This window comes from Suillus clintonianus (assembly GCF_016758775.1).
Source record: "Suillus clintonianus strain FC179 chromosome Unknown DEU56scaffold_4, whole genome shotgun sequence".
Classification (NCBI taxonomy): domain Eukaryota; kingdom Fungi; phylum Basidiomycota; class Agaricomycetes; order Boletales; family Suillaceae; genus Suillus; species Suillus clintonianus.
Genome location: NW_024539228.1, coordinates 562 through 12,730, shown reverse-complemented (window position 1 = coordinate 12,730; position 12,169 = coordinate 562). Strand labels below are relative to the sequence as shown.

The 12,169-nt window shown below is 48.3% G+C and overlaps 2 protein-coding genes across 2 annotated transcripts; both read left to right on the top strand.

The window, feature by feature from the left end:
- Positions 1 to 70: 70 nt before the first annotated feature.
- DEU56DRAFT_868145 (pyridoxal phosphate-dependent transferase) lies at positions 71 to 1,619 on the top strand (the record flags this gene model as incomplete). Its single annotated transcript, XM_041355465.1, has 7 exons — positions 71 to 182; positions 296 to 521; positions 572 to 636; positions 687 to 747; positions 792 to 1,009; positions 1,057 to 1,292; positions 1,353 to 1,619. The coding sequence occupies 7 exons, from the start codon at positions 71 to 73 to the stop codon at positions 1,617 to 1,619; spliced, it is 1,185 nt and encodes a 394-aa protein (XP_041214217.1).
- A 9,471-nt stretch (positions 1,620 to 11,090) lies between these two features.
- On the top strand, positions 11,091 to 11,944 carry DEU56DRAFT_906935 (uncharacterized protein; the record flags this gene model as incomplete). Its single annotated transcript, XM_041356865.1, has 2 exons — positions 11,091 to 11,669; positions 11,723 to 11,944. The coding sequence occupies 2 exons, from the start codon at positions 11,091 to 11,093 to the stop codon at positions 11,942 to 11,944; spliced, it is 801 nt and encodes a 266-aa protein (XP_041214216.1).
- Positions 11,945 to 12,169: the final 225 nt, after the last annotated feature.

The following is a 12,169-nucleotide window of genomic DNA, read 5'->3' as shown; positions in this document are numbered from 1 at the left end:
CAGTGTGCGACATTCTTGCAGTCATATCCGTCACTTTTCTTCCCGCATACCGCAACCTCCTCTCTTCAAGATGGATCCTAAACTCGCGTCGATCATTGAGCAGGTCAAAGTGGACATCCTCACTCCCACTCAACAACAGGATAATACGAGACAGTTGGAAGAGGTTTCCAGGTCTTTTATATGTGAGTTCAAATGGAAAGAAGTGATTTCGTCTGGCTGAAGAAATGGTAGCCGATACTATCACAGGTGTGTTCTCCACTTTTATTGAAAATCGCCTGAACGGGACTTTGTTCAGTGCCTACGAAGGAGATGTTCGCGTACGCTGTGCAGACTTCACTCGGTGACGATGTCTACAGCGAGCCATCTACAATTGCCCTAGAGGCACACATTGCTAAGCTCACAGGGAAGGAGGCTGCCCTCTTTGTAAGCAGTGGGACCATGGGCAACCAGCTTGCTATCCGCACGCATCTCCAGCAGCCTCCCAATTCCATCATTTGTGATGTTCGGGCGCATATCAATAAGTTTGGCCTGTTGCTCCATCCATCGTGACCTGGTGGCTGACTTGCCCTAGGTACGAGGCTGGCGGCGCGGCAATCCACTCAGGTGCTCTCCAGAACACTTTGACACCTAAAAATGGCATGCATGTGCTTATACGGTCACACACTCTATTATTAACATCTACGCAGGACACCATTTGACTCTGAAGGATATCGAACCTCATGTAGTGTTCGGCACTGATGTACACAGGTATGTAGGTTCTGCGTGTCAAGGATTCCTTTAATGTCTATTAGCGCACCAACGCGAATTATTTGCTTGGAGAATACGCTGAATGGCACGATCATGCCTCAAAGCAACATCGTTGAGATTGCTGATTTCGCCCACAAGAATGGCATACTGATGCATCTTGATGGTGCACGTCTGTGGCACGCCGCTGCGGAAACCCGGACACCGATTGATGAACTCTGCGCACCATTCGATTCAGTCAGTTTGTGCTTCAGCAAGGGTCTCGGTCAGTATCATCATCAGTACCTACAAGTAAAGACTGACTTGCTGCAGGTGCCCCTGTTGGAACATGTCTCGTTGGTCCACATGCGTTTATACAGAAAGCACGCTGGTTCCGCAAGATTTTTGGCGGGGGGATGCGCCAGACTGGTGTTCTTGCTGGGTCAGTCGCTTACGCACTCACGCATAATTTCCCCCTCCTTCCTAGGGTCCACGCTCTAGCCAAACGCCTACAAGCTGGTTTAGAAGAGCTTCAGGTCGGCATATTGAGCCCCGCAGAGACTTGCATGGTAAGCCCCGCTGGATTTTCTCGATCTTTAATTTTCAAATCGACTTACAACATGAAATAGGTTTTTTATGATCCTTCCACAATCGGTGTCGAGTACTGGGAAATCATAGATCGTGCGGCTGCATTACCGAAGCCCATTAGTCTTACTGGCTCTCGTCTCGTGGTACATATCCAAACATCGCCCGAGGCAGTGGAAGACTTCTTGTCATTGATAAGAACGCTGAAGGAGGAGAAGGTCAAAGCGGGTGTTGTTCCCTCACTAGTGACCTCAGACGGGATGAGGAACGTGTACGTCAGGGCTTCGAGGCCCTCCACACCCACTAGATGATTCAACACATACAATGTGACACCTGCTGTCCTCAACGATCGCAAGCGTGTTAGAAATTTCAAATAACTACAATGCGATGTAGTATACCTGTTGAAATCGGAGGGATGGAGCCTGCGGTTAAGTGAAAGAGACCTAGATGATGATCTCAAGCGTTAACTTATGTTGAGCGCTGGGCCGGCCCGGCCGGTAGTTCTAGTTACAACACAACTGCAACCGTAGCATACTAGACTGCAACTTGAACTACACATCAGGTTTGGCAGTATCAATATTGTTGCAGCTGGTCTACACAATAGCAGGTGAGTCGCTTTCTGACTTCCATTCCAAATGAATTACACAACGATGTTCATTCTTGTGCCGCAATACTAGTTTCAGATAATGGACCACCAGTGCCGGACATCAGTAAACCGATGAGACCTTGATATTGTACCCGTGCGAATTATAGAAGGGCAGAATTCTGCTCCTGCTAAATATCGCCATTTATACTATAAGAAATTTGATTTGTAGATACATCGCCTGCAAAGCTACAGTAACATGAGCGGTTCACGACAAGGTTATGATGTTCCTCATTTGCAGCCGACGAGGGATAGTAGCTTACATATGCCAAATATTTTGCGCATTGTCATTTTACCTTAATTACACTTTGCACCACAAGCTCATCCAAGGCAATCTCGTGGGAGGTACCTTTGGCACTCGTCAACGAATGTATAATGACGTGAGATTTCATAACAAAGTCTTGATTTGCGGCCATGAAGACCAACGATGCACGACAGCGCACTCCTCTTCACCCCTTTGAATATTCTTGTTTTGCTTAGTCTATGTCTTGAATTAAAACATTATCCAGGACCTTATAGTGGGAAGCGCCTTTGGCAATCAACAACGCGAGTACAGTAGCATTCAACTTTGCATCAAAATTGTGACGTTCAGCCATCACCGCACAGAAGAACAGTATGCAAAACGGTTGGAATGATTTCAAACCCTGGCCTTGGAGAAGGTATTTTTCGCATCTTCTCAGGCTTGATTAGTAGAACGACGATGAGGACTAGGAGTCCGCTGAAAATAAATTTTCACATGTTCATGGGTGCGTAGTAAGATATGAGTAGAAAGAGACGTAGTAGTTGTTGCATATTATTCAAAGCTTCATTATCCCTCTCGCTCGCCTGTATCACTAATCACAACTTCCTCTGGTGTTAGAAAGACACGAGGTCATCGTCCTCGTCGATACCGTCCTCAATATCTTCCATCTCTTGGTCATCCGGATCACCAATGATCTCGTCATCGTTGCACTCCGCTTGGTCTTCTTCACTGTCATCATCATCTTCCTCCCCTCCGGGTCCTCCTTCATCGTTGTCATCACCTCCACCCATTTCGCTGTCGCCCTCACAGAGCCGAACCTCGTCGGCATTGTCCGGGCAATCCATGAGGTCCGCGTTGATAGAATCCCTTGTCATCTCACGCAGCACAGTGGGATGTCCAATCCCATAGGGTGTGTACCGCATGAACATATCGCGGTCGACAAATCTAAGGGTTCGCTAGCTCGAGTAAGGACAGCAGGATGGGAGATTGCACTTACATGCCAACGTAGTATGCCTCCCAATCATCTAATTGGGCATCTTGACGTGCGAACGACTTTCCATGGCGAAGGGAGGTTGTTCCACGCCCAGAAACGAAAGCTGGAATTAGATGAGCGCCTCGGATAACTTGGCCGGGATCTAAAAACCCGAAGGCATCGCGATCAGATTCATCGACAAAAGCAAGCTTTGGGAGTCGAGCGCGGTGCGTCCCTGACCGGTGGTCGACCAAGCGTGCTAGCCATCTAACATAAAGAACATCAATTTTGTGCTTTTTGATCATGCCTTCAACGTTGATCAATGCATCCATGTGGTAGATGCCCAGGACGCGGGCATACCAATATGGATGATTCGGCTTCGTTTCCCCAGAGAGTACCATGATGTCGGAGTGCGTCCGAGGATTTATGGTATCATACTCTCGCCTAAGATCGTAAGTCGTGTAGTGGACCTATGAAGTTGAAGGATCATACACTAGCAAAATTTTACAACATATATGGCGTACCTGCATTGTTTGAACAGAGTACAGTCTATTGTCTGAGATGATGACCGAGTTGCGCTCGTCATCTGAGAAGGTATGGTCGCAATAACCAACATCTAACTTCTGAAGCCGGTATAAGATATGGTCCTTAAGTTTCGGTATGAACATCTGCACGTTATGGTGAGCCGAGATGAACAACGGGGAGAGCGGCACTTACTGCTAAAGCTGGGTCGTTTTCGTTATCTCGAAGGAAACTGAAGATATGCAATGGAGTATTGAAGCTAAGCTTCGGTATATAGTGGTGGCCATTGAACCCTGCCGGCGACTCGACCTGTACCTGCTCGCAGCTGTGACCTTTCTGTGTCACTCGTCGAAGGACACGACGACGACGCTCGTGCTTAGCCAGCTGAGCCGGTGTATCTAGTTTATTAGTCAATGGATAGAAAGCTTTCAGTGCCCTATGCGCCAACTCTCCCTGGCCCAAAATCAGATTGAAATCGGAAGACACTTAGCAAAGAGTCACATACAATTTGCGAAGTAAACGAGTCTATCGTTCCAAAGAGACGGATCGATTGTAGATAATCTCCCATGGCGTGAAATTTGTAAGTATGCAGATTGAATTTTTTGACCCTTTGGCCGCCACTCGCCGGATCTCGATTGTTGGAATCTGTTCGCGCAGCCTTACGTTCGCGAGCAGCCTTTTCCTTTGGTAATTCAACTGTGGTGAAAACAGCACAGGTAAAATCCCGGAAGTTGCGCAACTGGAAAGAGAGCCTCTTGAATGTGGCATCCAGAACTGACAAGGTAGTTTCGGAATGGATCCTTAGTTTGGCGAGGGCGTGCCATTGGGCAAACCTGTACAACAGGGACTGGTATGATTGCGTCGTGGTCTCCTGGGAACAGCCCTTCGAAGGCCGGCATAGCGCACTGGATAGAATATCAATGATGCATAGCGGCAAGTTAACCAGCAAGACAAACCTGCAAAATGTCCTCGAAGTCGCGCGCTGCGAGTTTTTTCATTTCGGAGGTGTTGTTCGCAAATTTGCGAATGACTCCATTGCCATACGACGGAATTTGACGAAATCTATATTTAATACAATCACTTTCAAATCAGTGAGGAGAATGGTGTGACAAAACCTGGTATCGAGAAGTGTAACCAGGTCGTTACCCCCCGGGAAGCGCGTACAGTAGCCGGATAAGATGGGTAAATAATGCTTTCCATGTACCCAGCTCGCATTCGTGCATAAAATCGACCCACAAGCATGCGAAATGTGTCGAATCCTAGTGGCCCGAGTTTTTCTACAAATGCGTTCTAGTCGAATTTAGGTATCAATTGAAGGAAATTTATTCCGAAGGCACTCAACCACAGTTGGCACCCATGACCCTTCTCCAAGTGTGGCCTGTACCTTTGAGCCGTCGACAGTATTTCCCTCGCGATAGATAAATGCGCGGGGCATTGGTTACCTTCACCAGACAGTAAATTCGAAGATTAGTGAGGCGATCTTGCATATCTTTAAACAGGCCCAGGAGATCGAACGAGGATTTCGGCATGAGACAGCGTGGACATGGGCAAGCGCCCATGTCTTTGATTGTCGCTATTTAAAACCCTGAGACATTGATTAGTGTTTGAGTAAGGAAACGAAAAAGTGCTCACTTCTCTGGATAATCAGCCGAGTAAGTGAAGATGCGCGGAAAGACTCTTCTCAATATGCCATCCGGACATCGGAGTATAATTCCATGGCGGTATGCCTCGAGGAAGTCCGCGTCCAATAAATGTTTCCAACATGCCTGAAATAAGTCCCGCCGACAATGCGCATGAAGGGTTGCCATCCCGCTTTTCGATATCCTAGGTAAGGTGCCGAAGACATCCTTGATACTATCCGGGAGCTTAAAGTCCAACATCAGAGAGACACAACTATACGGGAGGCAATTGACTTACGGAAGGTAAGAATCCAACGAGATGACATGCACCAGATTGAGGTGCCGAGCGCGCATACTTCGTTAAATTTCCGAAGTACAAATAAAGCGGCCACGCTTTAGCCGTTCCGAAGGCTGCGAGATGAGTGGCATCTGAAAAGAACATTAGTCCAGCAATGACACGCTCGAGTGAGCAACCGGGTTCTTTCGGCTGCCTCTGCAGGTCGTCCTGAGCTTCAAGCCACGAGTCGGAGGTGTAAAGCTCGTCGAATACGCGTTCTTGATGGTCATCTAAAGGGTCCTTCCACAGGCGCTTGAAAGGAAGAAGGTGGAATGCGCTGGCTTGGATGTCTGCGAACGCGGAACGAATCACGCCCACAAGCGGCCGGTAATGAAAGCCCGGAATGCTAAATGACGTGGATGAGTCGTCTTTCGACCTCGTCGGTATGTCGAGGGTTATATCTGTCTCCAACCAGTCATCAGGAAAAGTGACAGCACCCTTCCCTCTGTTGTCGTCCAACACGCGCAAACTCTTCCTCGCTGAAAATCCATCCAGGTCCCTGAGGTTGAAGTCCTGTGCTTGAATCACGTCCTTAACGAGGCGCGTTACTTCAGCCTCCGATTTTTGATGACTCCCAGAGTTCATCCATGACATAAGGCGGTAGATTGTCATGTTAGGGAAAGGATAAGGCGGCTCAGAGACACCGGAAAATGGATCAGACGTCTCAGTATTATGCACATCGGCCACTGGACAGGAGTGAGCTAGTTGTGAAGACGGAATAAATTTATTCGGGCTCGAACGAGGGCCGCCTTGGGTATTGTCGACAAAGGCCGACCACGTTAAATGCTGTTTGGAGAGAATCGCGTAGCGTAAGAAGGACTCTCTGGATTCTGCGCTGTGGTGGATTCTGCGCTTCAGTTACGGGAGGAGGATCATTCCCAGAAGAATCAGAAGGGTTGATATCTTCATCTGCAGGTAGCCGATCCTCGAAACTTCTTGGGGGTAGCCGCCTAACCGTCCGTCGCGAAGAATGTTGACCTGGGTCTGCTAATGATTATGAGTACTATAGCACAGATAAGAAATGTCACGGAGATGCGCACCTGGTATAGCATGATCTCGCTCAGTCATATCCGAGTCCTCCATTGCAATAACATCCAAGGGGCTGGGGTACTATCATGATAACCAACGGTACCGACTGAATCATTGGTAGGCTCATGTTGCGTCACGTAACGCCCTAGGTTCGCAAGAAGCTATAGGCTTCACGCAGCGGCCACGGTCATTTGTGAGTCGAATCGGTTCGAGCTATTGGATGATAGATTGGAAGGTTGGGATCCGATTATGAGTTTTGTGGGCAATAACTAGTACTAGTGGTGTCTTACATAGGGGTCCTAGATGTGAGCTGCGGAATTGGCTTTTGCAATGCTTCAATCAACCCTCTCGCCCGGTCCCGCCTTCTCTGCGTGGCTAACGTACTTGCCTTCTTGGTAATGCTTGCACGTAGAGCGATGCCTACTAAGTCCCCGAAAATCTGTGTCCCCTCGTCCAAGAGCAGCGTGATGCCGCCGCAGGACACCATTGACAATACCAAGATAACGAACAGAATCCAATGTGATCGTCGCATTCCACCGAGGCTGCGACGATAGTTTGAAAGATACCATCATCTATGCCGCGCGTTCAAGATTCGTACGTCCTCATTAGGCATTTCCATATTTGCCAGACCAAGATGTTCATTTTCGTAGTCACATCGACGAGTACATGTAGTCAACAACAGATAGTACGTAGGATATCAAGATAAAGTAACGATCAGAAATAAGTAGCAGAATGTCAGAGACTACGGTCCTTGGATCACTCGTAGTAGGGTGATCAATAGCACCGGCACATCGCTCTGGGCTGGTAATCCGGCATCACACAAGATGCCTTCTGAAAGCTCTGTGACCATGCATCTTCTTCGCCCTTCAGAATGGTCAGGAAATGGGTGTACTGGCGGACTCTGTGCTGGGCGGCAAGATAGTTGGCTAAACACCGTGTGAGCGGTGCACTTGAGTAACATATCCTGCTCGTCGTCTTCCACCTCGATTCCGTCGAGTGTCATCCTACACAAACTCTGTTCCGTCACTACGTAGCCTGCCTCCTGAAGTCTCTGCGCCCACGCATCTTCATCGCGCTGAAGGAGTGTCACAAATTGCGTGTATTGGCGGACCCGACTCTTTGCTGCCAGGTAGCTTGAATGAACGGTGTCGATACTGTACATGGCGAACAGCTTATCTTGCTCATCGTTATCTGTGTTGATTGTGTCGAGCGACAACTTACACACACTCAGTGTTCGCCGTAAATTAAAACAAGGAAATCCTCGTACTATGTATATCCGCTCCTCAAGCTTGTGACCAGCATATATTATGTTTGAAAGATGTTCGGACTTGGCAGAATTGCTTGAGCTGCCTTCATGAAGAGAGCGCTCAAAATTGTAGGGAATTGGCGATAGGGTTGAAATTGGAGATGTTAACATTGCGGGAACCTGAAAGCAACTCAGTACTCGAGGTTTGAAAGCAGACGCATACCCTATGTATTTTTGATGAGATTTTTGATCGGAGTATTCGGTGTTTTAAATTGCCTCTTCCTATTCAAAAATTCATACCGTCACGGTTGCGATTACTAGTGTTCAGCGAGGTTGGGGGAGATGCCAGCGCGTGGCGTTGCCGCTTCCATCACTTGGCTGAGAGGGCTCGTCAATACGAGTACTTGGCATCGATATCTCACTTACTAGTAAGTGCCACAGGGGTTGATGCTATCCTGCTATTACATGTGGATATATTTGGCAATGCCAAATAAGGGCGTCAAATCGAGATTCGAACCGCTTCATTTCAAGCTCCGAGAAGACTCCGACTGATCTGAATCATCATTGAATGTTGTACAGACAGTCCGAGTCACTACTGTACGAGTAGGCATGGTAGTACTACTAATCCTCGACAAAATGAATGTAAGAGATCCACATTTCGGTAAAGATCTTGTCCGACTCCTTCTTGTCCGAAACCTTTTTGCCTCCACCTTCAGGTTGGAGGCTAACACCTGGCATTACCGTGACTGTAGCAGCTGATGACCGGTCTGTCCCGCCGGCCACCAATGTAGGTGATGCAGAGGGTATGACGAGTAGAGTTGGAGGCGGTGGTGGTGGCGGCGGCGGCGGAGGAGGAGGAGGAGGTGGTGGTGGTGGTGGTGGTGGTGGTGGTGGTGGATGCGGTGGTGGAGGAGGGGCGGGAGCGGGAGCGGTATGAGAAGGTAGCGGTGGAGGTAGCGACACGGATGGGGTATTTGATGGCACTTGGTGTGACGAAGAGCCGACGGGTGGCTGCGGAGACAAATGTTGGTGCTGGTAATAAAAAAACGGCACGTTTTCCTCCGCCGCTGCTACATACGCCTGCCTCACAGACCGCTGCGCCCTAGACGCACAACCGGGATCGTAGGATTTGAATTCGCGACCTTTGTCATTGTTGTTGTTATTGCGTTCTATAGTCATAGTAAGTTCACGTTGATGATGACTCGGGTCATTCAGAAGGGGGAAAACGTACGTGGGGGCATGTCTGAGTCCTATTACCCATAAGCCGTACGAACGAGGGCGGCAGCGAGTAGGTTCGAGTGCAATTGTTAGTCCAAGGACATGAGGGGTATTTAAAACTTACCGCGACAGTTAACTTACATATTACAACACATGTTCGAACCTTGAGGTCGTTGTGTCACAGAACATTCTATTGAAATTTAATGAGCGTGCGCAGGGCTTGCGACACGATGCTCCCTGGCCTGATGGATGGTGCTAAATCGAGAATTCAATGACACTTACCTACCGAATAGACTCTCGGCTAGAGCCTCGAGTGCGGAAATACAAGAACCAGGGTGCGACTCGGAGACCTCCAGCTCCAACCCTGGGGTTCTTGATATGGAGGGTTTTAAAGACCTCGGGTTGTTCCTCGCTGGGCAATGACCCCGCGAAGATCTGCGGGTATGAGGGCACAACAGACAATTGTGTATCTACTTCCGTTCCATTGAAAGAACGCCTGGCGTTGAAGGTCATGGCGCTCGTCTTGTCAAACATCCTGCTTTGTGGGGTCACTGAGAGATGGTCGTTCGAGGGCCTCTGCTAGGACGCGATGTGCGTTTTTCTTCAAATGCAAGTGTAAAAGGGGGTCAGGTAGAATTGTGGTAAATTTTCTATCAGGCAAAGTCAAATGAAAAGTATGCTAACTCACATTTATGTTCTGTCGAAAATTCCTCAGTGGTGACGCCGAGATAGTGTCAGAGACTCGTGAAGAACGAGAGTGAACAAGAAATCTACATGCAACGTCAGAATGCCGCGATGGGCGGCTCGGGAAGAACGAGAGTGGACGAGAATACTTAGTACATGGGTCAGAGCGACGTAATTCACGAGGAAGACTCGGGAAGAACAACTGAAACTTCGAATGGACGTTTAACACGTATGATGAAGTTTCAGTTAATAGTAGTTAAACCCATGAGTACCCACCATATTAATAACACAGCAAGTCACTCTTCATCACGTGACCGTATGGTGATATGTGAATGAGCCTGTTGCTCATGCCATGCAAGGCCTCTTAAAAGCTGGTCAAAAGGCATGCATGCTTCATAAGGCTTTACTGTATGCTTTGAGCTTTTTTAAACAGTCAGTACTAGTCAGTGATCATACATATTCAGATCAGTGAAAATATTGGTGAGTGTGCACGTGCTGCCGTTCCTGGCGATGATCGTTATCATTTGTAATCTTGATCATCTCTTTCCACGACTTCTCTATACTCCAAGCTTGTCAGAGCTCGCCACACGAAGTCAATAGTCACCACCCAGCACCTAACAACCATGCCTACCCTAGTGGCTCAGCATGAAAAAAAACTTACCACAGCTCTTTCATTCCCAAACACCCCTACAAACTCTATGAAACCAGAACCAACTCTGCTCCACAGACAACTTCTGCCAACCACAAGACAAACCTCATCAAAGTTGACAAGCCAGCATCCTCAAAAGATAGCACTGAAAAAAGAGGTGTTACCAAATCATCCGTTGGGAAAGAGGAGACACCAGAAAGCACACCAGTTACAGCTCATGCCTCCACAGATTCCAGTCCATTGCATGATGTCTGCCAGCGGCCCATTCATTATGATCCATCTACCAGTATGTCAACGAGAATTAAGTGGTTAATTAACAATATTCTGACTGAGTTGAAGATATGATACGGAAAGTATTGAGTTATGTATCCAATCCAGCTTTACACAAGAATCGCATGGTATGTTTCCTCATGTTCGATCCTGTGTTCGTGTGCTTACTCAATATCACAGGAATTCCGCGGTGTGGGAGCGCGGGAATTCGGATCAATCGAAGAGATTTTGAGCGCAACTTCCCGATTTTCGACCAAGCCCAGGCAAGCTATTTGTAGCTAACGCTTTCGGGCAATACTAAATCTGTCCAGGCTGACTTACGAACGCAACACCCATATACTCATCGTCGACATGCCCACCGTTCTCCACGAAGCATCGTTCGACGTGGTGAAGGATGCCATCATCAAAAGTATCGACGCCCTTCCGTATGATCGCGACATCATTTTTACGACAACCAACATGAATTGGCCGCTAAAAGTCAAGGGCGCATCGATCACAGCTGATGTGATCGTCTCAATCACTGCAATGGATCTACCAGCAAAAGTCGTTCTGGTTCCCTTCCTTGCTGAATGCGCTCTCTCGGAGAAAGATGAGCATGTATTTGGAAAAGTTGAAAAAGTTGTTTTGGCGCGTCCAGACATTAAGTGCGCGGTTGTTGTTTTAGTACGGGAGGATACAGACTACGCCGCTCCCGATGACGATTCCATCGCATCAACGGTCCTACGTGGCGGCACTAGCAGTGACCCGCGCCTCCTCACTCAAGAAGATTTCCTCAATCTACGCACCACGCCACGTTCATTCAGTGAGCCCGTCGTAATCGGCGACCATACATGGTGCCATGTCACATCGGTGGAATACTTCGTCTGGGTGAAGGGAGATGATGCGCCGATCAACGTTCGTTCCAAAGATCCTGCGCATACGGCGTACGGCGTAAGTTTACATCCTTCTCAACCTTTTGAATCAATTTGACGGATTTGATCCAGACATTGGTGCCCACAGTAGATATGGACTCCGTCACCAACATGCTTGACAAAGGGTTGACGAAGATTAAAGACTCTATTGTAACTTTACAGCAGAAGCTCGCGCCCGACCTCGACTTCACCGTTCTCGCGGAAACTCCTATCCAATCTTTCTTTGACTGGAGCCGTGCCTCGAGACGAATCCTGACAGCCGCCGAAATCACCCGCCTACGACCGTTATTGTGAGTGGCACGTGAAGCTTTTCGGCGAGTCGGATAGTGAGAGTTCTTACGCCCCTTCGGAACAGACAGATGACTCGGTTGAGGAAGAGATGGCGGACGCTCAAGGCTCCAAACGTAAGCGTGCGAGCACGTCCGACCTTCCCTCTTCTAGGTTTAAAATCCCGAAGGCGGCCTAGTGGGAGATATCTGACTGAACGTATCACTTCACGCATTTTTGATTTTGACTCGA